The following is a 22,296-nucleotide window of genomic DNA, read 5'->3' on the forward strand; positions in this document are numbered from 1 at the left end:
TCTCCTGTTGGGTCCAAAGATCGAGGCGCCGCGCGTTCTCCCTCTGATCCGTTTCACCTGCATGCTCAGCTTAGCGTGGACACTCTCAATCACACTCTCTCTCTCTCTCTACGCCGCTACGCCCCACACACCTCTGGTCACACGCACCCCTGCTCGAATCCACGCTCCCCAGCTGTGCCCCTGGCCGTCTGCGCTCCCTGTGTGTGGGATAGAGGCCGGACGGGACGTTTGTAAGAAGCTCTGTTGTCTGTGTCTGTGGAGTGGGGCTGGTCACCTTTGTCTGGGAGCTCGGATTTACTCACCTGAGCAAGAGGAGGGGAGGGCTTGTTTCCAGGGAAACTGAAGAAGCACCTCGGGGTCTGGCCCTGAGCAGTGTCGGAGCACTTACGCACTTACGGGAAAAGGTATATCTGGCCTCTCACTGTGGTACGTAACTTTTTGTTTTATTTTTTTGTGCTGTTTGATCATTAGTATTGGTGGTTTCACCAAAATAGTGTCCCAAACTATAATGTGGTGTGTTTATGATTCTGCTCCAAGGAGGTGGATTTTACAAGGCAGGAATTCAAAAATGTACTCTCTATAGTTATTTTCACGGTAAGTTGAACTTTTGCAATTTGACACTTAATTTCTATTGCTCTATTTTATCTTTTAATATTAGTATAAATGTACAAAAAAATATTTGCAGTTGAAAACCACATTTATTGGGATTGGGAGGTTGTCACTGGGGTATGTCAGATGCAGGTGACTTTTCTGCAGATATTTAGCCCTCAGTTCATTCTGGTCTCAGGGATTCATAGATACTGAACTGTGATGTCACAATCAGCCATCTATCTTACCATTACTACAGTTTGACAGAAAAGCAAATGACCAGTCACGATCCTTAACACGTAAACAACCTTTGTCCCAGCTGAGGTCTTAATGGCTTAATTACTGGATTGGATCTAGAATTGCCTGATATTTCAGGTACAGTATAAATTGATTGCTGATTGGAGGGTATTTCATAAACTCTGTATGTGTCATAGTGAACATCCAGCTTCAGTATTCCACTGGGCCTATGGGTATTTATGGTTTCCTTTCCGTCAGCTGCCAATTAAGGCCTTCAGAACAAGGTGTGTGTTTCTTAGCCAATCAACATCTTAAACCAGCAGACACTACGGGCCTCCAGGACTGGATCCTGACACCACTCCCTCTAAAGAATTAAAAGTGTTTTGAATACACATTTGACTTGGCTTGGGTCTTTCCCATGTTATAGGTGTTATTTTAAATTAGGTTTGACAATCGGGAGCATTGTTCCTAACATACATGCTCTGTTCAGCAGGGTCAAATAGATAACAGCCTGATAACTGGAAGATTAGATCGCAGAATATGAGCAAAATGACTCTCTTTGAGATATGAGTAATCAAGTTCAATGTTCAGGGTTAGGAGAATCAACTGGCACTGTTGATAGATTATGAGTAGTACATGTTTTTTTTACTGCTTATTAGGGGTCAAGAAAAGTTTTCGTATGTGTGTCCAAGCAAATGCTACGTCTGACTGGTCTGGGTTTTCCCAGAAGTGACGACAGCCATGCTATACAGTACAAGCAGGACAAGATAGAAAGAGAGGGTGTCTTTCCCGAGAGCAAAGCTGTGATTATGATATCAATGCGTAGGCAATTGCAAAGGTGGAAACTGTGGAGTGTTGGCTGCATGCTGCGAAGTACTGAAACGGTGTAGTATTCAAAGTTTTGTAGCATTAGGATTGTCTTCTTGGATGCATAATGCAGAAGGGAGTATTTGGGATGCAGCAACATGCAATGTTTCACCTGAGAATGGCTTTCTGTACTGTACATGTGGAATAATACAAGTTAAATACAGATTTAACCTAAGTCAGTATTTCATTTCACTTTGTTATATATTAGTTGCAATACATATTGTGTTGCATATTTGTCCATGTATTTTGTCTTGTATGGAAAACCCAACTAAATGTCATAAAGATAACTGCATCACAGCTACAGTTTTGCTTACCTGTCGCTGGGACGCAGTTATGTTAATTTTTTTAGTGACGTTATGGATTAGTGTGAATTGGTTCCACAAGATGGCTTGCTTTTCTAAGATTTCCAGATTTATTTCCTGTTCATCATATATTTTGATATTGTCTTCTCTCTTCAGGCTAATTTCACTCCACTACATCCAGTTTGCTTTAACTCCACTATATTTCACATGAGCTGTTTTTTTTTAATTTTAATATTGATATGGACATTATATACACTATATGCAACATTAGCTGTAATTGTGACTCCATTGTCTTCGCTACTAGCCCACCTTTAGCATGATGAAGTGATACGTCTCCTTTACTTGTGCCTGAGTACGCTGAAGCCAAAATCCATTTTTGGGTGACGATTCCTGCCATCTCAATACTTTCACTGCTTTCAAATATAAACAAATTAAAAAATGATGAACATCCAGATTCATTTATTTGCTCGTGTTACTCATTATTCACACCTCTCGGCAGTTATAAACTGGGCACAGCAGCCATCATTTGAACCCAGATCAGTGTGGGTTGGGTCTGGTTTACCCTGAACAGGGCATACAATGGTGATGAAAATATCCAACTATCATGTGTTTGCCTGTTTATACACAACGGCAAAGGCCTCTAGTAGTTCTGTAAGGGTGTGGGGGTGTGTTTTCTTGGCATAGTTTGAGTGTACTAACACCCTTTGAAGGCAGGGATGATGTCACCCATTACTTAATCGTACTAGATGATCTTAAACTCTTGTAAATGCTTCACTGGTAACTTTCCGACTGCATTGATGGCTGCCCTTATAAAAGTTACTGAAGAAACTTGGACTGTTCAGTTCTTAGTAATAATCTGTCCAATAATCCTTTCCTAAGCAGATAGCTAAATGATACAATTTTTGAGAGGTTTTCATCAACACTATTCTGAAATGTATGCAGCTGCCTAAAATATTCAGTTGAGTGCAGCTGCTGTTGGTATGTCTGTTCTTGTTCTGTCTGGAATTCTGGACTTGAAAAGTTTGTATCTTGATTTCTGTACACCAAGTAACAACTGATTTAACAATTGTTTATTAATAACTGAATCCTTGGTCCTCATTTGCATGTGTTATTTTGGAATGTATGTTAAGGCTGAAAAATACTAAATTTCCATTTTCAACGGAAAGGGAACCTACTTAACATATCTGAGTCTTGGCAGCCAGTCGAGGTGGCATATGTCTTATATGTTTGTGTGTTTGCTCAGTAGAACATTTACATGTTGGGGGGGGTGGGCGAAAATGCAAGGAGCTCTTGTCGATGTCACAGTGCTGATAAGGACTATGGTTGCCAAATATGAAATTTGTTTCCTGAAACACAAAATGGCTGATCATTAACTCGGCTTTGGGGGGGTGGGGTGGGGCTTTGGCATGGTCTCCTTCTGAAAAAATGAACGATTCCTCCCTTGATAAGTGCCATCAGTAATTTTGGAGTTAATTTCATTTTTGTGACTCACAACACTTACTCACACGTTTTAATTGATTCCATGGTAATGGTTCCATATTTGTGATCTCTTGGAGGGTCAAACTTCATTCATATGCAGTGAAATATATCTTCATTCCTACGTTTAACTCTCCCCTTGTCAAAGCTCAATAATTTTCTGTGTATTTACTTTTACAAATATTTCCTTCTAAAATGCATGTTTGCTGCTTCTTATTTCAGTATTTTGGGTGCAACACAATGCATATGCATTCTGCTGATTAAGCAACTAAATTCATCGGGCCACTTCGTTAAAAAAATAATAAATTTGTCCAGTTTCACTCTGAGGTCACAGGCCTCTTGCTGTAATACTCCTCTTGGTCGTTGGGGGTCACTGTTGTTAAATAGATATCTGGGTTCTTTCTGGCTAGCTGTCCTTTACGTTAAACATTAAAGGCTCCCGGGTAAAAGAACAGATTAAAATTACAGATATACTCAGTAAGGTATGTCTGTGCTGGTACATTTACTCTTCCTCTGTGTGTTGATAGCAGTGATTTTTTGAGAAATACGCGGCTGGCTGAACAACGTTTTGTTGTTGTGGCTAAATGCATTTCAGTACTACCACAGTTTCTGCCTTTCATAAAACTAACTAAAGCAGGAAATGAGTCATTCAAACCAGATGGATAATATGGAATTGAATCCAGACAGGTTTCTACAGAAAATAAGTGGGGAAGGGTGGGAGGGAGGGGGGGTGGGGTTAATCATGTTAAGGCACTGTTTCACTATGCGGATGGGCCCCACGGTTGGTTCATACTCCAGACCATGCTGCTCTTGGCTCTGGCCATCAGCCCTGCAGGGCAATGCCCGATGTGCTCCTGCCTCATCCAGGGATGTGAGGGTATCAGTCAGTCACTGATGACTCATCGTGCACTAGCGACCCCTGTTGTTCAGTCGGGCAACTGCAAGTTAAAGAGCAGGTCAACACAGGGCAGAAAACCGCTGTTGCAGTGCTGCCTACGGACTGAAATTATCAACTAAGTTACACTGCTGACCAGACCTGAATCAGTATATGTCAAAGCAAATATTTTTCCATTGATAGCTGAGGCAAAACACCTGTCATGACAGATTGGGTGTGGTCAGCAGTGCAATCAGTTTGAAAACTTTAACCCATAGAGAGCGCCGCCACAGCTGTTTTCTGCCCTGTATTGGCTTACAGTACTCTTTAAGCTGCACATGACAGGGGGAAGGGGGGAGGGGGGGGGGGATATTGCACTGAATATTGTTTTGTTTTTATATGGGCATTGAGCTCAGACATAATCATATTTAATAATCAGAATGTCAAATATGAGCTGGGTTCTTTAGACATGTGATAGGCCACCCATTTATTTATTTACTTTTATATCACCAATAGAACTTTGTTAATCAGTATTTTATCTTGTTGTCTAGGCCTTTTATTAATTAACAAGTTAATTAGATCGTATGTATGTTATTTGAGAAGCTCTAAAGGAATTCTGTAGATTATACTACAAGGAAATTACAAATCTGATGCCCAAATGCACAATGTAATCATGACCATTTGTATGCATGTTTCTGTGACTTGGCACAACAATAGCTTCACTGCATTTAATTTATTTGATGGTTTTTTTGTGTCTTTCTTTCCTCTGTTTTGAGTGCTGTGTGATGAAGGGTGCAGCCTCACCAGGATCTTTATACAGTTGGTTTTCATGTCTCAGTAGAGCACTCCCTGAAACCTGGCCAGGCAGCAGAATGTGTGGGCGTGGGTTCTGTGGAGACACACAGATAAGATGTCTACCCCTCCAGATTCGTCTCCCACAGCGTGCTCAGTACTCCAGCAAACTTCTGAGTGAACATTATCAGAACGCTGCGCAGCTGAAAGCCATAGAGACCGGATGAAGTCTTCAGTTGTATACATAGCGTGAGCTTGCTCTGTTAATATTTGACCCTCGGAGGGGTGGGACGACTGAGCGGTGCAGACAAGAAGCATCTGCCCTTGGCAGGAGCAAAAAGCAGGACTCTATAAACCTTTTGTGTGTGGGTGTGTATTTTATGTGCGTTTATGTGTGTGTTTGTGCAAGCGTGTGTGTGTGTGTGTGTGTGTGTGTGGTGAGGGGCGGGAGGTTGTGCAGGAGGCTGAACTAAAGCAACAACGAGAGGGGGGGGAAAAAGAGAAGAAAGTAAAGTTTCCCTTTTTAGTCTGGAGGAAACCAATGCACTCGCAGGGAAGTCCTAACAAAGACTCAGAAACCAAGAGAAGTTTGAGAAGACAGAAGTTGAGGGGAGGAGGAGGGTTTAGACTGGAAGGGGGGGGGCTGTCTTGGATGCGGGGAGGCCCAGGAGGGGCGGCTTGGTATTGTTTATCTGGACTGTCGGGGTTTAGACGCGTCCCCTCCGTAGCGCCAGCCCCGCTCCCCTCCCACGGGCCGGGGACCGGAACCCCCCCGCGGGGTCCTGAGGGCGCGGACGCGGGGCGACGCAGAGGACTGGCCGCTGGCCGGGAGCGCGCGCGACTGGGCTGACCGGTAAGGCTGCGTGTGCGTGAGGACGGGGCTCAGCGCGTGGTGGGTTTGTGGGTGTGTCAGGCCTGTGGTGGAGGTGGAGGGGGGGGGGGGGAAGTCAGAATGTGTGTAGTGGTGAATGAGTCTCAGAGAGCGGTGTCTGCATTCGCGTTCACGTCTTCGCTGTCACGAATGCGTTCGTTTGAATGGTTGTGTCGGTTCACTGGATGGGGTGACGGATGAAGCTTCAGAAAGTACAGGAAGTGACATAGACGCCTGTCGGTGAGTAGAATAGCTTGCCGGTGTGTGTCCTAAATGGAAAATGAACTGTTATGAACCCATGGCATTTAGCTAAGAACCATCTCTGTCCTTTAACTGAGGAGCAATTAAGAAGTGGATTATTCTCTACATGTTGTCTGAATAACTTTGAGTGCTGTGTTTTTATAGTGTTTTTTAATAGCCCAAGCATGTTTAGTGTTCTGGCTGTACTTAAAGTGAAAGTTAAATAAATAAAACTTACATCAGTTGTGGTGCCTAGTAGCCTGTTTTACCTGTTCTGTGTTTTGCTAATTTGCTGAACTTTGTGATCAGGCAAGATGTAATAAAAAGCCTAAATTAACTTATCTCCAGCTTAGATTCCTAGCTAAACTGCACTTTCTCTTATGGAAGAACAATTATGACAATAATTTTTTTGTTGTTTATGGAAATGTGAATACCTTTGAGTAAACTGAAAAAGATTGCATGTTTTACGAAATATATCAAATTATTGGATATTGTGGATATTGCACTATATATCATACAAAAACATTTAGTAAAATTCTTCATAATGCATAAAATGACATTAACGGAAGTAGAATTTTAAATGAGCACAGTATATACTATGCTATTAATATCACTTTATTCATGTCATATATTTTTTGTTTCATATTTTCCTATCAAATTATGATAATATATAATTATGACCTAACCTTGCCGATGCCCTGGGTGTCAAGGCGAGTGGGGGGGGGCATGTGATCAGCATGCACTGTTGTGTCCATCTTTTAATCTCTGGTTACACCATATGAGGGATGCAGTCGGGCATTCGCAGAACATAGATGCAGTTGCCAAACAGTGGTTTGACTTACTGAAGAAAGTACTCTCGTGTAAACAGTCTTTCTTCAGACTCAGAGTGACTCAATAAGTCCCTCATGTAATTCTGTTTGCATAATTTGGGTTTGATTTGTTTTCAAGGCCACACCGATTGTACATATGACATACATGATGTATATATATATATATATATATATATATATGATGCTATGTTACTGTGTGAACTTTTTATTAACAAAATTTTGTCTTTATCTTATGGACACACGGAGGACAACAAATAACGTTACCGAGGTGAGGACATTACATTTATTTGGCAGACGCTTTTATCCAAAGCGACGTACAAAGCGACATGCCATAGCTAGCTAGATATATAGTTAGCCAAGTTTTACTCATGACACTTTTAGGATATGACTAATCCCTGGATCATAATCGCTATTTGCTGATCCCCGGCTGTAACGCTACAGTGCGCCGTGGGTCTGGACGGTTTTGTGCTTCTTCTGAGCTATGCGTTCTCATTGAAATGCATTGAGGCTTGACTTGAGGACAATGCCAGTTGGAATTTGTAGCAAGCCCACACAATTCCTTCAGGAATTGTAACCTTTCTAGTTTTATTATTATTATTATTATTATTATTATTATTATTATTAATAAAAACATTGAAATTGAGAACATATATGATCCAGCTCCAGTTATGTACAATTCAGAATACATGATAAGAAATACATTTAAAAAGCTTAAGGCTATAAATACATGGCTAAAAATATTTTTAAAGAAAAACAACAAAACAAGTCAAATTTTATTGACTTTGCAAACCAGGAGACAATGCAAAGATGACAGCCACAACGATAGATTATTGGCGAGGTGACATAAGTTTATTTAGTTGTCCCAGTGACCTTTGGTATGCACTTTCGCTTTGGATAAAAGCATCTGCTAAATAAGTGTAATGTTATGTAAATAAAAGCCTACGAAATGAAGTTAGACAGTCAAGAATGACGGTTTCTATCATTGATGAGGTCACTGATGTTTTATACCGCATCATTTAACAATGTCTCTAAATGTGGTGTGGTTGACTTTGGATGTCATTCGGTCATTACTCCTCTGTAAGAGTCATTACTCCTGTGTAATGGGCATTACTCCTGTGTAATGGGCATTACTCCTGTGTACGGGTCATTACTCCTGTGTAATGGGCACTACTCCTTCTTAAGGACCATTATTCTTGCGTAGTGGGCATTACTTCTGTATAACCTGGTTCTCCAGGCTTTGATGGAGGACAGGTTTAGACTCAGTAGCAGGTCCCTGTGAGTGACAGGATGACTGCCAGGCTGGGATACTGTTCTCTAGGACAGAGTGGAGTATCCTGTCACCATGCCTGCTTCTCTGGTGCAGTTTCATGCCGTTAGAGCTGCCCTTCCATTGCTGAGTTGTGGTGTTGAGTTTTGGTGGAAGATGCCAGACTTACTGCAAAGGGTCATTACTCCTGTGTAAGGGTCATTACTCCTGTGTAATGGGCATTACTCCTGTGTAAGGGTCATTACATCTGTGCAAGGGTCATTACTCCTGTGTAAGGGTCATTAATCTTGTGTAAGGGTCATTACTCCTGTGTAAGGGGCATTACTCTTGTGTAAGGGTCATTACTCCTGTGTAAGGGTCATTATTCCTGTGTAAGGGTCATTACTCATGTGTAATGGGCATTACTCTTGTGTAAGGGTCATTACTCCTGTGTAAGGGTCATTACTCCTGTGTAAGGGTCATTACTCCTTTTTTTATATATCAATGTAATCCTTGCATTTTATATTAATGTGTACTGATGCTATTTAATGTATATTAATGTAATTTAATGTTTATCATGTAATGTGTTATGTACAGTATGTCAGGTGTGGACCCCAGGCAGAGTAGCTGATTGCCACGGCATCAGCTAATGGGAGTCCTTTAAATAAACAAATAAACAAATTACTCCTCTGTAAGGGTCATTACTCCTGTGTAATGGGCATTACTCCTGTGTACGGGTCATTACTCCTGTGTAATGGGCATTACTCCTTCATAAGGACCATTATTCCTGCGTAATGGGCATTACTTCTGTGTAACCTGGTTCTCCAGGCTTTGATGGAGGACAGGTTTAGACTCAGTGGCAGGTCGCTGTGAGTTACAGGATGACTGCCAGGCTGGGATACTGTTCTCTAGGACAGGGTGGAGTATCCTGTCACCATGCCTGCTTCTTTAATGCCAAAAAGAAAAAGTGAGGGCAAACAGGCTCCTGGATGCCTTAGTTACCAGGCCATCCACCTGCGAGTCCTCATTTTTGGTTATTTGGGATCTGTAGGCCCAGGGCCTTCACAGATGGTGTCACCTCTGGTAATTGGTTATTCAACCATAGTGGTTTGAACATTGGAGGTTATTTCACAAAAGTAAGACGTGATGCCTTTTCGTTAACTGGTTTGTGCTTCATTGCGTGGCTATATACAGTAGTACCATGATTGGCAAGCATAATTATTGAATCTTGTGTAATCCCTTTTCAAATATTTATTGGCCTTTTCAAGTATATTGTAATTATATATGCATGTTAAATGACAATTATATTATAAGATATCAATGTCAGATTTTTGCTTCAGTTACTTGTACAAAGACCAAAATGAACACACAAACACACACACACACACACACAAAGCCTGGTGAGAGGAGATAAAAAATTATGTTTCAGTGGACACACTGACAGACAGATAGCTTGATGCAACAATAATGAACAGCTGATGATTGATTGCCTAGTCAATGCGTTCCTTTCTGTTCTTTTTTTATTATTTCCACAGTCCCCAAATTGTGTCCTATTTTTCACTCACAGCTGTTGGCAAGGCTCACAAAGTGATCAAAAAAAGCAAGGAACTGCAGGACATCTCCTGAAAAATGAGCTTGTTTTCAGATTTCTTTTTTTGTTTCCTCATTTGATGTATTAAAAAAAAATTCACCTACTTAAACATAACTGTAGGCAAGGAATATTTTCCACATACACTGGCACAATTAAGACAAACGGCAGAATTGAGCTGTGTAGCCCAAAGCATCCCGTAATGGTGCTGAGGCGCGTGTTGCTCAAAGTTGCGGTGCAGTGTGGTCATTGCGTATTAGCCATGATATTACTCAGTTTCCTTCCCACAATGCTCAGCTGAAGTATTGCACAGAAGGGATGTTGACCTGGTTATTCCCTGTGACCCGGTCAGACAATGACAGATTAAAATGACTGTAGTGCTGGAACGCCACTCATTTTTCTCAGTGAAATAAGGTTAGGAGTGCGGGGAAGATTGACGTCCGACAGCCAAGCATCCTTATCCATGTGTGTGTTGTTGGTGTGTGTTTGTATGCGTTAGTGTTAATATGCCGTATGTGTTGTGTATGTGTTGTTTGTTGTGTGTTTATTGTGGAGTGTATGTGTGTTGTACAGTATATTTTGTGTCTGTATTAGTGTTAGTCATTGTATGTGTGTGCTAGTGTAGGTGTATGTTGTTTCTTCTGTGTCAGTGTTGAGTATGTGTGTGTTGTATGCACGTACAACACAAGTCTTTACTGAGGGTGCAGAGGGCTTGAGAATATGCCAATATCTCTCTTTATTTATTTTTTTTTTTTTATATTTAAAAATATTTTGGCAGAATCCCAAATCCAAGAACACTTACAACAGTTATCTAGAGAATGCATGTGTTTCCCATATGTATTTGACCCAGATCTGAACGCTGGTGGTGTTGGTTCGGGTGTCAGTCATAGATATGAGGTATTTTGAGGGGTTTGGTAAATGCACTGTCTGCAGCTATTACAGAGATGTGCTAGATGTGTGTGTTTTAGATCACCGAAACTGGCACAAAGAATTTTGGGGTTGCGTCCTGTTCTGTCTGACCACTGTGTACTTCGAAATCCTCTGAAATTGATTTGCAATCACACATCCTCATGATTAAATGATTGCTTTCTCTCCCCCATTTCAGACATATCATGGATGTGTAGAGTAAAGAATGGAGTCGGTGCTGTCTTTCTTCGGTTTGGACTGTGCGAGAAGGAAAGAGAAAGGTGGGAAACGTTTCAAACCTCTGGCTAGTGCTCCACAGAAACACTATTTATCGTTTTGAATGGCAGACATTTTATTTGAGATAAAGCAAACTACCGCAGACTTAGAAATGTTCAGAAAAAGTGCTGGAGGTGAAACAATAAATTCAACAACAACAAAAAAGGACATCAGCACATTTTATCCACTGAAAGTTTCTCAAGTGTGATAAATGTACGCTTCATGGCTAAAATTTTGAATCAATTAAATGTTATTCTTGAAACACGATATTTGGATATTCTCATTCAGCCCTCAAACATACATCACCTCCACATATAGTACCCAGGAAGTAATGAACTTCAAGCCACTATTTAAGACACCATTTGATCGTAAGACCATTTTATAAATGAGGTATCGGCCAACCATAGATTTGTACTTCCTGTGGCTTTCCCTCCTCCTCCAATATCAGCCGTTAACAAATAGGCTCTGTAAATTTCACCATTATATTTGGTCATTTATGGCCAGTTTTGCCTCACTGACCACAAGAAAGAAATATATATATATATATATATATATATATATATATTTAAAATTTTTATTTATTTATTTATTTTATTTAAGTACACAGACCTTTGTTAAAGTAGCCTGTCCATGCTACCATAGCCTAGTTGTGGCTTCCTGTTCTTTCGACCTAGTTAAGCTCTCAGAAACAGTTTGAGGCCGCCACCGCAACCCCCTCAATCCATCTCCCAGCGGCCTGTTCACCAAACAGGATGCTCTGTTCCCATGGTTGCCACACGTCAGTTTTTTTTGCTTATGCACCGAAATACAGAAAGTTTATGAGGTGCATGGCTGAGGTTTTATGGTTTTATCCTGTTAGAGATAGGTTATCGTAGCTAGATCTCTGAGTCAAGGGCAAAAAATATATTTGTACAGACATAGGTTTTCAGACCTCACAGTCATCAGTGTTTCCTTGGAATACAGGAAAATCAATCGAATATATAAATATATCAACAGGAAAACTGGAGGAAGGGGACAAGGTGCAACATTCCCCCATATTTAAAAAAAAGGCACAAAAACCTCAATGTTCAAAATGTTATTTCATGTCTGACGAATGAACAAATTAATTCATCCCCTTTTATATTTTTTCAGGAAAGAAATTATCAAAGGACAGATCTGGATGAGCTTTGGGTTTACTCAGGACAGCACAGAGGCATTTAGACAGAGATATAACATAGCCTGTGGCACACACCACCAGCAGCCATACCACCACACTTGCCAGCAGCCGTACCACCACGCACACTGCTCCTGCCGACTGGCTGAAGCTAAGCAAGTGTGGGCTTGGTTAGTACTTGGAGAGGGAGACCACCAGGGAATACTGAGTTGCTGCTGGAAGTGGTGTTGGTGGGCCAGCAGGGGGCAATCTTCCCTCTGGTCAAATAAAAACCTAAATGCCCCAGTGCAGTGACGGGGACACTGTGCTGTAGGAGATGCCGTCTTTCGGATGAGATGTTAAACCGAGGTCCTGACTCACTGCGGTCATTAAAGATCCCATGACACTATTCGCAAAGAGTAGGGGGTTCCCCGGTGTCCTGGCTAAAATCCCAGATCTGGCTCTCGCAAAAACTTGTCACCTAATGATCCCCTGACTTAATTGGCTAAAAAACGTTCTCTCCTTCCAGTGGAGCTGCACAGTGGCCGACAGTAGAAAATTGTGGTTGTACTGGGCAGCTCCCAGGTGTGAATGTATATGAGCGTGAAGCAGGGCGTTCCTGCAAAAGAGCATCCGTGCTCAGCGAACCTACCCTGCATAAATAAAGGTTAAATAAATAAAAAAACACACACATTCACAGCCAGGGCCCATCTTCACCATCGCGTACATGACGATTCCGTTCCCACAATCACGGACTTCATCATTTTTTGTATTACCCCCCCCCCCCCCCAAGTTCAGCAGACTCCCCATGGTAGTCAGTGTAAAGTCTTTACATGTGAAGTTCCATGGCAGTGAGGGGGGGTTCTGTATCTAATCTGAGATAGCACTTCAGAGCCAGAAGGGGATCTTTAAAAAAAGGGAAGGAAGCAAACTTTCGACAATTGAAATCATTTGATACAGTGTTTAATGATGCTACTGGCGCTTCAGTGAGTTTTCGTGATCTAATTTACAGTTTTTAATTTAGAGTTTCATCGAATATTACTGTCAGAACAGCGGAAGGAATGGTCGCCCATTTTCCATCACAGGTTGGGGGACCCACCTCTTTAGACTGTGGCCTGGTCCCCCACCCCCTAGCACTCCCACCTTCTGTACAAATCCAAGTTATGGTATTTTTCTGTGATTTGGTAGTATGTTATAGTTGGACTATAGGACTTATTATGGATGTAATCTGACAGTATCCAGGCTTTGTAGTTTGGTTCCTGCTTAGCACAGTAAATTTGCGCCATATCTTGAGTGATGTTGTGCATTTACACAAACTGGTGTGGGAATGTTTTTCCCCAGGTCTAGCATTATTGCACAAGTAAATCAGAGAAACTGCACTTATGTTCTCCTCCATTGTAAGTCCCTCTGGATAAGAGGTAATGCTTAATGCTTAATGCATGTAATATCACGTACTGTGATGTAACGTGATGTAACATTCCGTCTTTCAGAGGAGGAGAGATGTCTACGAGCGAACGACAGAGAGTTTAACCTGCCCTTCAAGTACGCGGTGAGTGCTGGTGACTGTGCTCCCTGAACAACTCACAGACACATGAGTCACACCAGGTCTGCGGTCCTGTGCGGTGTAGGGTTCTGTACGCTTTCCTTTAAAATCAGAAAGTATGTTGTCGTCGTCGTCCCCCCCCCCCCCCCCCTTACAGCCCCGCCTCCCACTTCTGACACAGACCAGGAAAAACGTCAACCTTTCATGTGGTTTCAAAAGGATGAGCAGGAGGGGGCGGGGGAGGGGAGAGGGGAGGGGGTTGAAAACCAAAGTAACCTGACCTAATTAAATTTTTTAAATAAAAACATTAATTTTTATTTAACATACAGTTATATAATATATGGACATGGACATGAACAGGGATGCACAGTTTGTTTTAGTAATTCAACTAGTAATGGATGTAGTAAGACATATACAGTCAAATGCAAAAGTATTTGGACTATTGTGTCAAATTGCTTTTTCTCTGTACTTTGCTTTTGCAAAATTTGCATTTAAAGTCGAACAATGACTATGAAGCCATAATCAATGAGTCAAGACCACCCATTTCATGTCAGCATAAGTTCTGGGACAAAATCTTTTGACAAGTTTAGGTCAGTATTTATTCAATTTGACGACTGCATCTAGTTTGTGACTCACAGACATGTCTAAAGTCATCATTTGATCCTTTAGATCTGCCAAGCTTTTACTGCTGCCCCTCCCAGCTCATGTGTGTTTGTTGGGGTTTTTGACTTCAGTTTCCTTTTTTTCTCTGTTTCCATTTTCCTTCCTTCAAAATCTGTTTTTCATCAGACCTGTCTAATGGTTCATGGTGGTCTGATTATAACTGTACTTTACTTATTTCTCTATTTACAAGGGTTTATACCACCCATCTGTGCATTTTTGGTTGGTGAGGCTGTAACAGTGAAACACTATTGAGGTTTTCTTAAGTAGGCCAAGTTCTAGCCTTTAAAGTAAAGAGGGGGAGGGAAAGATCCCCTACCCACAGGGCCTCATTCACAAAACATGCGTACGATCATTTGATCGTAAAATGTTTGTAAGAACGATTCCAAGAACATTTTGGCATTCATCATTTTTTTCTTATCTGTATTTGTTCATGGCTATTTCCTTATGCTAATCACTTGAACAGGACCATGCATAAAATTTGCAGTCTACATTCATCATTTCTTACACCTGGGATACGCACATTAACAGGTCTGTGCATGTGTCATAAATGCCATATTGGTTTTTCATTGGAACATTTTTGAGAACAAAAGTAAGAATAATTTAAATTTTGTGAATGAGGCCCATTCACTAATGTACATATATATTTTGACAAGGTGGGAAAATGCTTGCATGTTCATCTTGTGAACAAAAAGCATTTCTTGAGAAAATCTTATTCTATATGTTCTACATTTTCTTTTTTATCTCTAGGGAAAATGCATAATTTATGCACATATTGTGTATTCCATAATTATACATTTTGTATATTTTTTGTATTTGTTCAGTTAAATATAGCATCTTTAATTGAAATCTAACCAGTTATGTTCAAATATGCATTTATGTTCAGAAAACATCTGAATTGAGTCACCTTAAATTTTGATCAAATTAAACTAACCGAGGAAGGGTCCACTAGTACATTTTTATAAGGCATAAGGTTTCCTGCCCATGATAAGGCCAAATGCATAGTTATGACAAAATAAATAAAACACTAATGATCTGATACGCACCTTACATTCCTGCAAGTGTGTGCCTGTGATATACCTAACTTCCCTTTCTTTGTCTTCCAGACAAACGCCATTAAAACCTCCAAGTACAACCTGTTGACCTTCCTGCCACTCAACCTCTTCGAGCAATTCCAGAGGCTTGCCAATGCCTACTTCTTCTTCCTGCTCATCCTCCAGGTTGCCACCCTGCCCACAGCCTTAGCCAATCAAAATGAGTCCCCTACCCTGACCAATCTCCTTGTGCAAAATTGACCTGAATCTTGATACTCATTCGTATTGTAACAGTTGGTCTCCTTGCTGACTTACTCACTATAATATACATGGACTACAGGAGAGGTTTCTTTAGTGTCAAGTCAGTGTTCCATTAATAAGGTCTTATATTTTATCATTATTAATTAATTCATTGATTTATTGATTAATTAATTAAATAATTAATAAATAGGTAATTAATTTAGCTGTAGAAAGAAATGAAACACTCTACATACTTCTGCAACTCTTGACACTAGGTTGATAAGTGATTTGATTGATCCAAGTGATGTCAGTTATTTTAGCATTATGTGATGTCATAGACCAGAATGCCTTTCCACTGGAAATCTGTATGATAAGAGTAAGTGCATGTTAAGGAGGCTGGAGGTTTACAGGGTAGAATTAGACAGGAAAACAGAGTGGAAATGGAGCCTTTATGGTCAACAGTGTTCTGTCTTCTCCTGTGGCCTCCTCAGACTGCCTCTTGGTCTACTCATCTCATTTTGTGAAATAGAAAATAACCACATACAAATTGTGTGTGTGTATGTGTGTGTGTGTGTGTGTGTGTGTGTGTGTGCATATGCACGTGTGCATATGTGTACATGTGTGCATGCGTGTGCGTGTGTATGTGTGTACCTGTGTGTGTGTGTGTGTGTTTGGTTGTGTGTACACCTGGCTGTTGTCTCTGATTCCAGCTGATCCCAGAAATCTCCTCCCTGTCCTGGTTCACCACTGTGGTGCCGCTGGTCCTGGTGCTGTCTATTACTGCCGCCAAAGATGCCAGCGATGACATTGTGAGTCAGACCAGCACGGCCTGCCAGTTTGTATCTACACGGGCACATTTACCTGCCACAGGTTGCGTGCCCGCGTCATTATTGCCACTGACTGTAAGCACTGTGGCAAGGGAGACTTTATCTAATTAAAGAACACCTTCTTTCACAGGTCCTGTGAAAATAAATAAAGAACTGATACTGTTACACACTTAAATATATTGATGAGATTACTGTAATCTTTCCCTTGTATGTGTAGTTGCTGGTTTTCATTATGCCAATTAATATTAAAATTATACTAATATAAAAGTAAATTAATATTTCAATATTTAATCTCAGGGAAAGTGACTTGGCTATTTTTATTTTTAAAGCCCGTAGCCCAAAAAAAGTCCATCCATTCCAGAATGTCTACAGTGTTTCTCAATATCTTAATAAGGCTAGTTTCCATGTTTGTTCAAATAGCTGTTCTATTTGTAGACCACAAGAGTTTTTGTGCTGTTATGCACCACTGGCAATGCACATCTTGTTTTAGTTTCTCTATTTTTATTAGACAGTTTAGGATTTAGAATTTATTTTCTTTCCTCTGTGTGTTTATCTTAAGTTCAGATAACTGACTTCCTGTGCCCAGAGATCATTAGTGCTTGCTCTTCATTGGGTGAGGGGTGAGGGTGGGGGAGGGGCTTGTTAACCAGATAGTTCAGTTATTTTATATATGCCACTAATTTTTATTTCCCAGTCTTCATTTGTGAATTTCAGTGCTTAAGTTATGGGGGGGAGGGGGGGGGGGGGTCCATAATTTTTGTACTGTGTTATTCTGCTGTAATGTTGCTTTTTCAAAAAGACTTAACTGAAAACATGCTTGGTTTACATTTCAGTAATAATGAACAGCCGCAGATTGTGTGTTATTAATTGTTAACAAACATTGCTGTGAGAATTAGCATTTCGAGGCTACCTTATTTAGACATTTCGTGCTGTTGTTGTTGTAACACGATTCGTGATTTACAATGTTGTAAACAGGAGGAAACAGGCTTTTAAACAGTCTAAATATAATGGCTTTGGTGCACTGCATTTGGCTGTAGCCTACACGAGCAACAACGAGCATCAGGAGATGGCCTCTTCTGCAGACATCCTGGCCACGTTGCTTACTTTCTCTCCTGTTTGTCATCGTTTCAGAACCGGCACAGAAGTGACAAGCAGGTCAACAACCGCAAAGTCAAAGTCCTCGTCGACGGAGAGTGAGTTTGCTTTATTGTGTTTATTTATGTCTAAACTGTGGGAAATGTGTCCAGGTGTGAATGGAGTTTCACCCTAGCATGGCTTAGCTCAAGATCCCCCCCATAGTTCCATGAACACGCAAGCGTCACCTGTCTGAATTATTTTGCATCACGCAAGGGTGCAAGAGCATTGTGTAGGTTTGTGTATTTGTGCGCAAATACACAACTCCAGGACGGAGTGTAGCACAGTGGGTAAGGAACTAGACTTGTAACCGAAAGGTCGGAGGTTCGATTCCCGGGTAAGGACACTGCCGTTGTACCCTTGAGCAAGGTCCTTAACCTGCATTGCTTCAGTATATATCCAGCTGTATAAATGGATACAATGTAAAAAAATGCTATGTAAAATAGTTGTGTAAGTCGCTCTGGATAAGAGCGTCTGCTAAATGCCTGTAATGTAATGTAATGTAATGTGCGCGCGCGTGTGTGCACGTTAGTTATTATGTGCATGCATATGTGTGTGAGAGTTTGAGTGTTAGGTTTAAATGACGGTCCCCTACCCATCTGGGAACCAAAACCGTAACCTTTCGGTTGTGTGACCTTTGGCTACAGTCCGGATATACTGTACATGACTCAGCAGGACCGACACGAGTCTTGGTATCATTGTTAATGTGTTAATCAGCCCTGGGGCTGCATCCCTTCTGGGCTTGTCTGTGGGAAACAGGCACCTCGGGTCATTCGAAGGCCAGGTTTCCTCAACGACAGGAAAGCAATACATGAACCCCCCCCCCCCCCCAACTGTTTGTGCGTGTGCTTCCTCATGTTTTGACTCTACTCTACCCCCCCCCCCCCCCCCCCCCAATGTTGTTTGGTTTGGTATAACAAGACTGCATGATGTATATCGCCTTGACTTTGACCTACCACACTGGTCATAGAAACTGTACTATTTGTTTATATGCTGGACAAGCAATGATTAACAGAATACCCGGTGGCACTTTCGTGACACAACACATTAAGGAGCACACAGACCCCTGTGTGTCTTGCAAGCTACATGCTGTTGTGTTCCACATACTGGCCTTTGAAATGTTAGATAATGCCAGATACTGCAATGAGAAACATGGCGTTTATGTAATCATACTCTGTGTTGGTATTTAAATTGCTGTCAGGCCGGACAAGATATATGAGACCAGATAGGTAAGGTCTCCACCTACAGTCTGAACAGTGAAACTACTTCATGTGGTAATTTCATATGTTGAGACAGGTTGGCAGCGTTTCTTTTGCACATTGTAGTAATCATTGAATGACCTGAAAGTTGCATTAATTGAAACACCTGCGAATAATATACATATTTACATTGCAGTTAAATTTGCTGCGCGGAGTTTTGTGAGTGATTGATTGTGCTGTACCTCCCAACAGACTGAGGAGTGAAAAATGGATGGATGTGCAAGTGGGTGACGTCATCAAGCTGGAAAACAACCAGTTTGTTACGGTGAGAAGGAGCCAGAGTTTAACCTATGGAGAACAAAAACAAAACCACGAAAAATGTATAGTTGGCTAAAACAAGCACTTATACTGTAAGTCAGCATTGTGGGTTCCTTACTTAATATAGCCTTCATCTTTCATACACCTATCTGAATGAGACCTCTTTGGCAGTCTGGAAGACCTGAGTAAAATAATTGTTTGAAAAAAAACTTCACACTTTAGACATTTAGAAATTTAGGAATTGCTGCTAGTTCATCTCAAGTCTAAAACAAATATTTATTTTCTCTTAAAATAAATTAAAATACACAAATTACTGATGACTTTCTCTAATGAGTAAAAAAGATTTAACACTTTCAATTAATTGTGAATCACATTTAAGAACAAGTGGCGACTGAATCCAGGGTCAGTAAATCTACACGGCAAACTGTTCAGTGTCTGATTACTGAATACTTTTAACTCCAATATAGTGCTGTGCTGGACGGGACTTAACATAAAATCTGTTAGAATTGATTTAACGCTGGAAATTTCATTGCACCAATTCTTAACACTAATCCACGAATAAAAATACTGAGTGACTGATGTGAATCCTCTTACTTTTTTGTTTACTTTTCTTATTTGTATTTCTGTTGCTTTTTGGCATTGCTATGCCTTGTAAAGCCCATTGAACTCCATACTCTGGATGAAATGTGCTCTATAAATAAAGTTTGTTTGATTGATTGATTGATTGATTGATTGACTGACTGATTGATTGACTCTGTCTGTCTCCCTCCAGGCCGATCTGCTCCTGCTCTCCAGCAGTGAGCCCCTGAACCTGGTCTACATCGAGACCGCTGAGCTGGACGGGTCAGTCTGCGTGTGGGATTGCGTGACGCGTCACACGCGTAAAACAAATCGCCGTCATGCTCAAACGAGCCCATCGGCCGTCGCTCTGTTTCAGCTGTGAAGGGCTGGAGTTTCAAATGCAGGCCAGAGTTTTGCTGCTGCTGCCTGGCCTCAATTATGCCAGTCAGTTATGCCAGCAAATATAAAACTTGCATGATATATAAGCTACCATGAAGGTAAAATAGATAGGTGTGTCATGGTAAGCATATCTGACTGGCTAATGCAGGCCAATGGATTGACTGAACTGAATCTGAATTTACCTCAACCTCTGGAGTCCATTCTGACTATGTGTCATTCTTCAGCTTTTCAATTCTGACAATTGTTTTTCGCATTGGAATAGTAATATGCATAAATGCAACATAGTATTAGAGCAGAGCTCTGTACTAGAATGATTCTCATCTTTTGATTTAGTTCTCATCTGTGTGCTCTGTCTACCTCCTACCTCCCACCCCCCAGAGAGACCAACCTGAAGGTGAAGCAGGCACTGACGGTGACGGGGGACCTGGGCGACTGTATCGAGGAGCTGGCCGCCTTCGACGGTGAGACAGACGGATTTTGGGGGGGGGGATCACAGAAACGAGGATCGTAGCACTTGAAACCAGGCTAACTGAGCGTCTGTACTGGGCTTGGGAGCATAGCGCTGACGGAAACATTCTCCCGTCCAACACAGGTGCTCACAGATAGCCATTGTGAATGGAACATGGCGTCTCAGGTGATGTTTTTGCATAAATCTAAAAAATAGACGTGGACTTTGAATAGTGCTCTCGTGCGTAAGGAAGATGGTGCTTCAGAGCTGCCTGTTATCACGTCACTCTTTCCTATGGCACTGTGTAAGCGTCATACTTGCGCAATACTGAAACACTACAGGAACAGGAAACGTTGCTTAACATTTTTTTTTCTGGCTGCCTTGCGCAGAAATGCAGTGCGCAAGCAAAGCAAAGTACAAGAAATATCATTTTACATTCTGCCGTTTGCCTCGCTCTTGCCCCATGTACCAAAACCCATCTGTCTGCTTCAAATCAGGCGACACATGTTGCTACCACTGTGGCTGTTAACTGGAACAACCCGTTTAGAGATAGTCCCTAACTCCAGACATTCTTCCGCCCCAGCCCCAAGAGGCTTCCTGAACTTTCAATGTCTGCTTCCATTGCCACGACTGACAAATGAACCCGACCATTTAGAGACGGCCCCTAATTCCACATCTTCCCCTGACCCCTCCCCAGGTGAGGTGCGCTGCGAGCCGCCAAACAACCGCCTGGACAAGTTCACTGGGACGCTGACGCACAGGGGGGAGAAGTACTCCCTGGACAACGAGAGGATTCTGCTGAGGGGGTGCACGCTGCGGAACACCGACTGGTGCTTCGGCCTGGTGGTGTTCGGAGGTGAGCACTGCCACATGTACTGAGCAAATAGGGGACTGAGCACTGCCACACATACTGAGCAAATAGGGGACTGAGCACTGCCACACGTACTGAGCAAATAGGCGACTGAGCACTGCCACACGCACTGAGCAAATAGGGGACTGAGCACTGCCACACGTACTGTGCAAATAGGGGACTGAGCACTGCCACACGTACTGTGCAAATAGGGGACTGGGGCACTGCCACACGTACTGAGCAAATATGGGACTGGGGCACTGCCACACGTACTGAGCAAATAGGGGACTGAGCACTGCCACACGTACTGAGCAAATAGGGGACTGAGCACTGCCACACGTACTGAGCAAATAGGGGTCATTGTTTGCACAGTACTGGGGGTCCTGGATTTTATTTTTGGCATAAAATTACATTCGCTTTGTGATAACTTGTCAATTGTTCTTAATCATGACACTTTAAATGTTAAACTAGAAGAGTGCACTCAATAGAGTGCAGATCTCCACCAGGCATCCCAAACGGAAGCCCCTAGCGGCCGGTTAGGAGTTAGCACTCAATTTATTTCAATGGACAACAATGATGGAAATGAATTCAAATTAAATACTTGTCGTTGACCGATTTGCTAAATATTCGAGAATTCAGGTCCTTGGCCTGGTGTCAGCATGCACAACAAATATTAGGCTGATCGGCCCAGTAGTATGCCAGATTAGCTGCGGACAGAGACACAAAAACACACATGCACAAACACACACACACTCGCACAAACACACGCGACCAAATGCATGATCCCCTACAGGCTCCACTTGGCAGAGATAATGGATGGTTAGGTACCCTCTTATGTCAGAAATAGTGGTACATGTC

General features: G+C 41.8%; 1 protein-coding gene across 3 annotated transcripts in view; it reads left to right on the forward strand.

The window, feature by feature from the left end:
* Window positions 1-22,296, forward strand: part of atp8b5b (ATPase phospholipid transporting 8B5b) — a 38,417-nt gene continuing 16,121 nt past the window's right edge. Inside the window, exons 1-10 of one of the 3 annotated variants that reach the window (XM_064309264.1) lie at window positions 1-426; window positions 11,017-11,098; window positions 13,716-13,774; window positions 15,535-15,648; window positions 16,413-16,511; window positions 17,661-17,722; window positions 19,115-19,187; window positions 19,953-20,023; window positions 20,519-20,601; window positions 21,286-21,444. In XM_064309264.1, the coding sequence (XP_064165334.1) occupies window positions 11,044-11,098; window positions 13,716-13,774; window positions 15,535-15,648; window positions 16,413-16,511; window positions 17,661-17,722; window positions 19,115-19,187; window positions 19,953-20,023; window positions 20,519-20,601; window positions 21,286-21,444 (775 nt within the window). In that variant the 5' untranslated portion in view covers window positions 1-426; window positions 11,017-11,043. Of the gene's footprint in view, window positions 427-5,565; window positions 5,990-6,090; window positions 6,248-11,016; window positions 11,099-13,715; window positions 13,775-15,534; window positions 15,649-16,412; window positions 16,512-17,660; window positions 17,723-19,114; window positions 19,188-19,952; window positions 20,024-20,518; window positions 20,602-21,285; window positions 21,445-22,296 lie in introns of those variants that run through there. The other 2 variants (XM_064309266.1, XM_064309265.1) reach the window with 2 other exon arrangements.

The sequence above is a fragment of the Anguilla rostrata genome, chromosome 14 (genome assembly GCF_018555375.3).
Source record: "Anguilla rostrata isolate EN2019 chromosome 14, ASM1855537v3, whole genome shotgun sequence".
NCBI classification, from domain to species: domain Eukaryota; kingdom Metazoa; phylum Chordata; class Actinopteri; order Anguilliformes; family Anguillidae; genus Anguilla; species Anguilla rostrata.